This window comes from Lithobates pipiens, unplaced genomic scaffold (genome assembly GCF_037356315.1).
Source record: "Lithobates pipiens isolate NorthernLeopardFrog02 unplaced genomic scaffold, aLitPip1_a1.2 Scaffold_19, whole genome shotgun sequence".
NCBI lineage: Eukaryota > Metazoa > Chordata > Amphibia > Anura > Ranidae > Lithobates > Lithobates pipiens.
In genome coordinates, this window is record NW_027507764.1 from 147,469,195 (window position 1) to 147,480,471 (window position 11,277).

Consider the following 11,277-nt stretch of genomic DNA (forward strand, 5'->3'; position numbering starts at 1 on the left):
TGCCTGCAAGTCAGGTCATCACTACCTTTAGAACTGGTATGGATTCTGAAGGGAACCCCCATGCCAAATATACTTTTTTTTTTTAATGGCATGGATCCCCCCCCCCCAAAAAAAATCCACACCAGGCCCTTATCCAAGCATGCAGCCTGGCTGGCCAAGGAAAGGGAAGGGAGAGCGAGAGAGCCCCTCCCTCTCCTGAACCATACCAGGCCACATGCCCTCAACACGGGGGGCTGCTTTAAGGCAGGGGGTCTCTAGGTGACAAGGGCCTCTTTCCTACAACCCTAACTGGTGACTGTGGGGGTCTGCAGGCAGGGAGATTATCGAAATCTGGAAGCCCTCTTTAACAAGGGGACCCCCAGATTGTACCCCTACTCATTCACCAAAAAAAGTGTCAGATGTAGATCCATCGTCAATGACGCCCACAACCTACTTGAAAAAAGAAGAATAAAAAGCTCCACTGGCGCTGAAGGCCCCCACCATCTGACAGTTCTTAAATAGCGAAAGGGCCCCCTTGTGATGTCCTCAACCTGTGCAATGCTGGGTTGCTCCTCAGGGATTAAAGAACTGTCAGATGGCGGGAACCTAGCTTTTTTTTTGGTATGGATTTTATGTGGGGGGGGGGGGGGTCAGGCCTGGTATGGATGTTTTTTTTTCACAATTTTGTTTATTGCCGGTAATGGTTTTTTTTACGTTCAGCTGCGGCTTCCCAGCTCACTTCAGCCCACTTCAGCTCCGGAAGGATTTTCCCCCTTAATGATCAGGCCATTTGTTGTGATACGGCAATGCGCTGCTTTAACTGACAATTGCGCAGTTGTGCGAAGTTGTACCAAATCTAAATTGATGTCCTTTTTCCCCACAAATAGAGCTTTCTTTTGGTGGTATCTGATCACCTCTGCAGTTTTTATTTTTTGCACATTAACAAAAAAAGACAGACAGTTTTGTAAAAAATATTTTTTTTTTACTTTCTGCTATAATACATATCCAAAAAAAAAAATATATATATATATAAACGCAAACGTATTCATCAGTTTAGGCCAATAAATTGATGAATGGTAAAAAAAATTGCAATAAGCATATATTGATTGGTTTGCGCAAAAGTTATAGAGTCTGCAAAATAGGGGATAGATATAGGGACTTTTTATTTATTTTTTATTGTTTTTATCAGTAATGGCGGGGATCAGCATTTTTTTGCGACATTGTGGCGGACAAATCTGACACTAAGTGACACTTTTTGGTTACCAGTGACACCAATACAGCGATCAGTGCTATAAAAATGCACTGATCCCTAAATAAATGGCACTGACAGGGAAGGGGTTAACACTAAGGGGCGATCAAGGGGTTAAGCGTTCCCTAGGGTGGTGCTTTCTAACTGTCAGTGGGACGGACTGACAGGGAGTATAGAGAGATCACTGTGTCACTAGGAACAGCTGATCTCTCTCTCCTCCCCTGTCAGAACAGGGGATCCGCCTTGTTTACGTTGGCAGATCCCTGTTCTGCCTTTTAATCACCACGATCATGGGTGGCCAGCAGACATCGAGTCTGCCAGACCCACAGGCAGCCCCCTGGGGCACCTGCCCACAGTTCCACATGCACAGACCGACGTACAGGTACGTCAGTTGGTGCAGCCGAGCCACCTTACCGCAGTTTATATGATTGTGATTAAAGGCATCGGTGGCAGCCAGCTCCAAAAATTTGCATCTGAGTAGCTGCTTTGTAAATTTGCAGTGAAAACTGAGGGGAAATTCACACTGAAGATGTGTGAACTTAGCCTTAGGCCTGATTCACACCAACCGTATGAATTTTACCATACATAGTCTATTTAACATGGTTTCCTATGGAACACGTTCTGTAGTACAAATCTGAAAAATGTACTAAAAATGCATAGGTGTGAATCGGGCCTTAAACCGCCCAGGGGCCCACATTTTTTATTTTTTATTGTTGTAGTTTACTACCACTTTAAACGTTAATTTCATGCAAACAAATGAAGATTTCACAACTGTTTAAATATATATTTTTGTGAATTTTACATTTACATTTTTGAATTTCAATTCCATTTTTCCATCCGATGAGAAGATAATAACATGGTAAATAATGAGCAGCTTTGTTAATTGACACTACAATGCCCTGCATTACAAAGAGATGTAAAGAAAGCCTCCACTCCCAGGTATTCTGGATAATGTGTCCCATATTGGTACCGCTGCTTCCTGCAGCCTGCCATAATCAATTGCATTGTCATTACTTTCTTAGAATTCCTACAGCATTTCTTTGTATTTTTTGTTCCCGCAAATAGCAGTAACAGTGGCATAATTCACGAGAGAACAAGAATACAAGAATAGCTGTCTGAACCTTGCAGGGTCCCAGTGTAGAGTGAAATGTCAATTATATGCCTCAGTAAGGTCTTTCACCGTGTCTGCTTTGAATTAAAACTTGTCTGTTTTTTTCCGGTTTAATTAGAACTGAGGCGTCCTAAATAGCCAACATAAAAGCATAGAGCAGATAGCGCAAGGAGTCTCCAATGTGTCATTTGACATGGCAGACAATAAGTGGAAGGAGGTCACTATATAGCTTCCCTCTACATTTCTTTAGCAGAACCCCGTGTCACACTGTGCAGCAGTAATACTGTAATTATTGTTTAAAGACCAATTACATCTCTCCAATTCTTGTACAGCATCGGGAGAAGGAAAGGTGAGAGTAAGCAAGGAAAGAAAAGGCTTAGGTCTCATTCACGCTGGTACCTGTGGCCCTTGATTAAGCCGTGTTTATTTGCGGCTTCATCTTCCAGGTGCTGTGTACTTGTACTGGCAGCCAATTCAAGTCTGCGGAGAGGCAGTGGCTGCACGAGCACAACCATTCATCCTATTTTATTATTTTTTTTTATTAATATTAAAAAATATATTTATTTCTTAATTGTACATCACAGGACCCAGGAATTTAGTCTTATACTCAGGGCTGCTGTTGGAAACCACAGGGCCCCTGTACATACAAGCTGACACGGGGGCCCCATACAGCCAATGCTTCAGTTATGAATGAACATAGTAATGATCGGGACTGATCACTCATTGTGTTCATTCAGGAAAGGAAGGGGCTGGTAACTATGACATATTAACCGGCCCCTTCCTCCACTCTGCATTTTAAAGAATTGGGGTCATACAGGGGGATTGGTTCCAGTAATTGCCCCATGCTGATCACCCTCCCTACCCACATTTCAATTCACCCTGCTGCCTAAGCCCCCCTGCTGGCCCGGGCCCCATGAAGGAGGACCGGTGGTACCACCTTATCCACATCCCTCCTTATACCACTGGGTGTACTGTTACCTACAGAGGAATACTGGCAAGCAAGGCTGTAAGCCCTTGTACACACGGTCGGACATTCCGACAACAAAATCCGTCGGATTTTGTCCGATGGATCTTGTCCAAAACTGGTGTTGCATACACACGCGGTCGGACAAAGTTGTCGGAAAATCCGATCGTTCGCAACGTGATGACATTATTTAGTTACGACTGGACTACGTTCAGGCTAGTAGCCAATAGCTTTGGTCTAGGAATTTGATCTGAGCATGCGTGGCACTTTGTCTGATCGGAATTCTCTACAAACAATTGGACAAAGTCCGATCGGATCATGTTGTTGGAAAATGTTATATCGAGCTCTCAAACTTTGTTGGTCGGACATTCCGACGGAAAAAGTCAGATGAAGCCCACACACGGTCGGATTATCCGACAACACGGTCCGATCTGACATTTTCCGTCAGAATGTCCGACCGTGTGTACAAGGGCTAAGAGCAGCCCAGTAAACCCCACCCACGCCCAGCACACCTTTTGTTTTTTTGCTAGTGTCCTTAGAAGAACAAATCTTTTGTGTCTGCTCAGAGAGAAAAGACCATTTCATTTTATTCTTTTCTCTTCTGTCAAGATTCCTATCTACTCCATAGCCACTGTAGTTTCCTTTTGCAGCTTCCTGGATCAGTTGAATCCTCGGCTGAGCTTTGGGGGGGACTTAGACCCCCAGAATGCATTGAGGTGAAAAACCGCAAGGGTTTACAACCCCTTTAAGTTTAGGAGCTGCCCGTGTAGGCTAGTGTACATGAAGCATTAAGCCTAGTACACACGGGCTGAATGTTGGCCAGCATTGGCCGGTTCAATAGAAACTGGCCGACATTTGGCCCGTGTGTATGGCAGCCGGGCCAGCTTCTGTCAAAAGGCTCATGGCCAAAGGTCTGCCGACCAGCTCCCTATCAGCTAGTGTTTGAGAGCACTGACTGGAGTGTTCTGGTGGGGGGCGAACAGATGAGCCTCCCCAACCAGAGCTTCGGGGTTTTTAAAAAATAAAACTAGTGGCGTGTACTAGGCATTTGACTACATAATTGTTTGTGGTTAGTGGCCCACTAATTAGTGACGCTACAATTGACAGTCCTGCAATGGCAACACCCATATTTCTGTTTAGGCAGGTTACCCTTTAAATAATTATTGGAAGCATAGCTGGTGTTTTGTAGTTCCATTCAATATCTTGGCTTACCACCTAAAGAATGATTATCTGGAAAAATGTCATTTCTGAAGCGTCACTTTCATTTTTTTCGGATGTTCTAATGTTGCACCTCGTCAGGTGTGACATTTGGTAATGCTCAAGCTGCGTGAATAGAGAACGTATGTCTGTTTTTAGATGCTCTAACAAGCTCATGTTTACTACTGATGTCCTGTTAAGTGATGTACAGATGGTTGATAGGCCCAGAACTGCCAAGAAATGTTATGGTTTTTATTTGCGTGTGTAATTTATGCACACATTTGTTTAACTTTGAATCTGTAATTGTTACAAATGCTAAGGCAACCCATACATTCATTGTTTTTCTTGAATGAAAAAAAAATATATCTAATGCCCCCATCCACACATTTGAGGTGGATGGGGGAATCCTTTCTGTTGTGGTATTGCATTCTGGCAGCGGGAAACTGTTAAAAAAATTAATAAAATAAATACTAAAAGTGGTAGTACCTAAAATCTTTATTTTCTAAAAAGTAGCAAATATTTAGCTCAGAGTGAAAAATTATGCTTTGTGAGTCCAAAAACTTAGTGATTGCAAACCTTTGTCTTTTTTTAATAACAAACCTGTCATACTAACCTGCTCTGTACTGTGGTTTTGCACACAACAGCCCTGATCATCCTCTTCTCGGGTCCCCCCGCTGGTGCTCCTGGCTCTTTGCCCATGCTGAGTGCCCCCATAGAAAGCCGTCCATATACACACTGAGTGCAGTACAACCCCACCCCCCAGCAGCAGGAGCCAATGTGTCTGAGCTTATGAGGAGGGAGAGAGTCGCTGCTCTCATGCACATCGCTAGATCAAGATCAGGTAAGTATAAGTGGGGGCTAGGAAGCTGGAGATGCACTCAGAAGGTTTTTACAGCCTGTAGAACCACTTTAACCACTTAAGGACTGCCCCCATGTACATCTGCTGCGGCAGGGTGGCCCTTAAGCACAAATTTATGTACCAGTACGTGATTTTCTACTTCTGCTCTGGGGAGTGCTCGTGATGCCCACCTGGAACCTGCCAATCGTCAAGGGAGAGGCATAAGGGTGGTCTGCCTATGTAAACTAGGCAGACCACTGTTCTGCCAGAGGGGAAAATCTTGTGTTTCTGCAGAAACACAGATCTCTGTTTTCCTGTAGTCAAAGCACCCCCAGAGTTAGAAAACACTCATATGGAACACACTTAACCCTTTGATTGCCCCTGGTGTTAACCCCTACCCTGCCAGTGTCATTTATACAGTGACTGCTTTTTTGTGTGTGCCGCAATGTCACAGTCCCGCTAAAAATCGCTGATCGCTGCCATTACTAGTAAAAAAAAAATGTAAAAAAAATAAAGTCCCTAAATCTATAACATTTGCACAAACCAATCAATATACTCTTACTGGGATTTTTTTTTTTTACCAAAAATATGTCACAGATAACATATTGGCCTACATTTATGAAGAAATTAGATTTTGTACACTTTTTTTATTTGCATATGTTTTATAGCAGAAAGTAAAAAAATATTGTTTGTTTTTTCCACAATTGTTTATAGCGCAAAAAATTTAAACGGTAGAGGTGATCAAATACCCCCAAAAGAAATCTCTATTTGTGGGGGAAAAAAACCCATACATTTTATTTGGGTACAGCATTGCACGACCGCGCAATTGTCAGTTAAAGTAACCTTCCAGAGCTGAAGTGGTTAAAGTGGAAGTAAAGCCCCGATTGTTTTCTTGTACCTACAGTTATGCCTAAAAAAGGCTTACCTGTAGGTACAGTAAATATCTTCTAAACTTGGACAGTTTAGGAGATATTTACTGTAATAACAGCCAGTGACATCACTGCATCTCAGTGAACAGCGTGTCGTCCGTTGAGAGAGCCATGCAATTTATTTATTTATTTATTTTTGTGGTTTTAGTACCGCTTTAAGACCCCTTTCACACCGAGGGTGTTTTGCAGGCGCTATAGCGTTAGAAATAGCGCCTGCAATCTGCCCTTAAACTGCTTCTCCATTGTTTCTAGTGTGAAAGCCCGGACTTTCGCACTGGAGCGGTGTGCTGGCAGGACATCAGGAAAAGTCCTGCCAGCAGCTTCTTTGGAGCGGTGAAGGAGCGGTGTGTTTACCACTCCTCCACCGCTGCTCCCCATTGAAATTAATGGGGCAGCGCTGCAATACCGCTGGCAAAACATCGCTATTGTGGCATATTGCGGGCGGTTTTAACCCTTTCTCGGCCGCAAGCGGGGGGTAAAAGCGCCCCACTAGCGGCCAAAATGCGATGAAAATCTGACAGTAAAATGCCACTAAAAATAGCGGTGTTTTACCGTCGACACTATGGGCGGATTGGTGTGAAAGCCGTCTAAGTGCATTGCACATTACTGTCAATCTAACATGCTTTCAGGCACCGTGAGCTGAAGGGGCAAGTGTTCAGGGAGCATACAGGAAATGGGAGTAAAAAAAGGGGTCATGTGACATGTGAAGAGTAGCTGTACACAACTACAAATATGTTGTAAGTATTTAATGCCTACTGTTGTTTTTATTGGAATTCTGCCATAAATATGTATACTCGGGAAAGGTCCATATACAAGGCCAATGTTCTCCATTTTGTGCAGTTTTATATGACATTTTATAATCATTTACAGTGTATCTTTTATGCAGATGAGACATTTGTTTCTAAAAAGTTCAGCGAGGAAGCTATTATGGCTACATATTTTACATTAAATTGACACCGTATGGAAATGATTATTATTATACAGGATTTATATAGCGCCAACAGTTTACGCAGCACTTTACAACACAAGGGCAGACAGTAGTTACCATACAATTTAGTACAAGAGGAATCAGAGGGACCTGTTTGTTAGAGCTTACAATCTAGAAGTTCATGATAAATATTTCTCTCTATATATAGAAATACATGAATGCATGTTGTTTGCCATGGTCAAATAAAATGACACATTACATGACCCTATCTCCCTATCTAGATAGATTGTTACACACCTTTTATTTAAAGTGGTTGTAAACCAAGATAACAAAAAGTAAACTGAATTTTTTTTAGCGAACTCCGCAAAGCAGTACAACTCATTTGTGCGCAGTCTGGCAAGGAAACGAGCAGCCTGTCACCTGTAATCCTCCCCACTTAGCTACTGAATAAAAATCCAACACATGCAAACAAAAGGTGCTGCTACGCCCCCTCTCCTTTGATTGACATACATGCAGAGAAGACTCCTGCACAATCATGGGTGAAGGGTGCGTGTCTCCTGCTGCCCCAGCCTGAGTAAAAGTGTGTTTAATTTCAAGTGGTTGTAAACCTCATATGCATCTCCGGTCCATAGGCAGCAGAGTGGTGACATCACTGGCCCCACCTCCCAGCAGGAAGTGACGTACGTGAATACTTCCAGCACCATACGCACTGCTATTGTGTGAGTGTACAGCTAGGAGGTGGGGCCAGTGATGTCATGACTCCGCCACCCAAGCTCCTGTCCATAGATATTGCCCACGGACTGGAGATTTTCAGAGAGCTGCGACAGGAACAGAGGTAAAAATACAGTGCTTTGGATTTTTACAGAACAAACTATAAAATTATGCATGTATTTGAGCACTTATGCATATGAGGTTTACAACCACTTTAATGTTATTGCTATTATCTCCTAGTGTTTATCCAAGGTGACAAATTACTGTATACTGAATAACAAATGGAGTATGGGTATCATTACTTGGGTTTCCACGAGCCTCCTGGACTTTCTTTCCATCATTGGGTGAATATCAATCAAATCATTCTCTTCGTTCCTCCCAAGACCACCTGCTCTCTATCTCCCTCGTCACCTCCTCCCATACTCGCCTCCAGGACTTCTCCCGAGCCTCTCTCATCCTTTGGAGTTCCCTACCCCAATCTGTCCGACTATCTAAAACTCTATCCACCTTTAGGCATTCCCTGAAAACTTTTCTTTTCAGAGAAGCCTATCCGGCCTCCACCTAACAACTGTACTTTCATTTTCATCAGCTCATCCCCCACAGTTTATTACCTTTTGTATCACTTGAACCTCCCTTCTAGATTGTAAGCGCTAATGAGTAGGACCCTCTGATTCCTCCTGTATTGAATTGTACTGTCTGCCCTAATGTTGTAAAGAGCTGCTCAACTTTTGGCGCTATATAAATCCTGTATAATAATAATAACTGGGTGAGAAGATCAGCAATCTTGATGATCCTTAGTGTGAAACCACTGTTTATACAAATTGCTTCTGTTATTGCTTCTGTCTGGAGCTGATTTATACACATTCAACCATAATACAGCCTTGGGTCCATTGGTCACATCCAGGTTGATATTTTTTGCCCACCTAGACAAGTTGTCTATACCAGCCTCTCTCACCCCCTGTTGACTGGCTAGCTTAATATAAAACTAATAAAAAAAAAAATGTCATACACATACAAAAAAATGTCATACAAATGCAACACAAGGGACACTGGGATTGATTTACTAAAACTTTAAAGTGCAAAATCTGGTGCAGCTGCGCATGGTAGCCAATCTGCCTTTACCTTCAGCTTGTTCAATTAGGCTTTGACAAAAAAAAAATGGAGGCGGATTGGTTTGCTTCCAGAGATGCATCAGGTTTTGCACCGGTTTTAGTAAATCAACCCTACGGAGTGAAATAGGAGAGTTCACTTAGTTTACATCAGTACAACTAGAAAAGTCGATTTACTCTTCCCCTCCTTTGCCAGCAATTCTGTTACAGATGTACAAAACCAATGTAGTGCTTTATTGACTGTCAGGAACATCATGTAATGGCAGCCCCTTTGCCTTAGGCCATGCCTTCTGTTGGCTATGCAGAAACCTGTCCATGCATATTATGTCACCCATTTTGTCTGGGAAAACCCCAGAAAGAAATATTGGTAACCAGGAAAAAAAAATTCTGGACTGTTCAGCGTGCTGCAACCCGTACTATGATAAGTGGTTTGAAAATATGACTTTTCTGTAAGCAAAAGCATTATCCTACATTTCAAGCATTATCCGCTAAATCTAATTCAGATTTTTCTGTTTAATCCTGCAGGGTCAAGCGGATCTTCTCAAGTATGCCAAAACAGAAACCACCGAGAACCTAAAGCAAATTCACTATGCTGCTTTATCTTGTGGACTAAACAAGGCAACCGCTGGAAGCACAGAGGTCTCCAAACCTAGAAGGAGCCTGGAAGTCATACCAGAAAAAGCAGGGGACGAAACTGGTGATTGAAGCACCAAAACCTACAGCCTGGAACTCTGATCATGGTTACATTTCTAATCCTCGGACCAATGTAGCTGCACAGGATGTTTGCTTTGCACTTACTAAAAAAAAACCCCCACAAATATATTATTTTTTGAAGCACAACTGGAGGTTGCCAAGTCTGATCATCTGCAAATTTGTGGATTTTTTTCAATGAAGGAATGATTACTGCAGATTGAAGCTGGCGCCACTGGCCAAAAGTGAGCGTGTGGAAAAATAATAGACCTGATAGACTAGAAAACAGGTAGTGAGGTACTTGCTGCTTTAAGAAGCGTAGCAGTGTTTTAAAGTTAGATTTTAATAGATATCTATATATTTAAATAAGAAAAAAAAAACCTCACATTTCATAAAACGTGTGCTTATTGTAAAATATATAGTGCTCAAAGGACTGAAATGTGTTGCACTGAATAGTATGTTTTAAGACATGGCTGGTAACTTTGTGTTCTGATTGAGCCATATTGTATATAAATAAAGAACATAGGATGCAATAAACCTTAGAGCAACAGATATCTGTGCACTGTAGGTAGCCAAAACACAAAAAATAACAGTCAAATGTGCACTTCACATTACACACACAGTAGGTCATTTTGCCACACAATTTTAGAACTGTTAATATCTAATGTAAAAGTGACCAAATTTGAAGATATATTGTAAATATATATATTCTTTTTTATTTTGTGATGTGTCCACATTGAAGAAAAAAAAAGTTTTATTATCTTATTTGTCATGCATTTTAACAGATATTATAGCCTTTTTGTTTTAATTTAATAAAAGGGTGGAGAAAACGATTGTGTGGCCAATGTCTTTTGGAAAGGGGTTGTACAAAAGCAAATTGCATTGACCATGAAATGGAAACTTTATGATTTCTAGAAATTTGTTATCACAGATTTATATATTATACAGATTTATACATAAATATATGAACCCCAGGGATGTTGTGTAAACTTTTAGCCTGGGGCAAATACAACTACATGGCCCTTTCATAAAATGACCAGCTTATATGTAGGCTTTACTTATGTGCAAACACAGCATACAAAATTTGACAGTGTGGCCTAGGGGATTTACAAACACCGCATACAGAAAGGGACGATGTGGAACTGGGGAATGTGTACAGATGATTGTAGAGTCAAGTGATGCGGAATAGGGAATTTATAGCTTGGAGGACAGATTGAGGCAGTGTGGAATAGGGAATGTTTGCCACAGCATATATATATATATATATATATATATATGTAGCGCTATCCTGTAGGAGCTGCTGATTAGGATGGGTCCTCTGTTCTTTGCCTCAATCTTTCCAAGAACCTCAGCCCATCTAACCTGTTAGGTTGGGTGTACAAACATACAATGTCACAGGAAATCGCTGAAAGTAAAACCTGATCTCCAGTAGTAGTGCTACAGCAAAGAAAACAGACACCAAACCAGGTAGTAGAGGCAAACTTATTGTGGAGATCCACCCAAAAGGGGCAGGTCTTCTTGTCTGGCACCCCCCCCCCCCCCCACTGCCATATTTGGCACCTTTTGGGGGGA

General features: G+C 42.0%; 1 protein-coding gene across 1 annotated transcript in view; it reads left to right on the top strand.

The window, feature by feature from the left end:
- PLCL2 (phospholipase C like 2) overlaps positions 1–10,538 on the top strand; it is a 279,279-nt gene extending 268,741 nt beyond the window's left edge. The window contains exon 7 of the mRNA XM_077491381.1: positions 9,541–10,538. Coding sequence (XP_077347507.1) covers positions 9,541–9,720 — 180 coding nt within the window. The 3' untranslated portion in view covers positions 9,721–10,538. The remainder of the gene's footprint in view (positions 1–9,540) is intronic.
- The last annotated feature ends 739 nt before the right edge of the window (positions 10,539–11,277 follow it).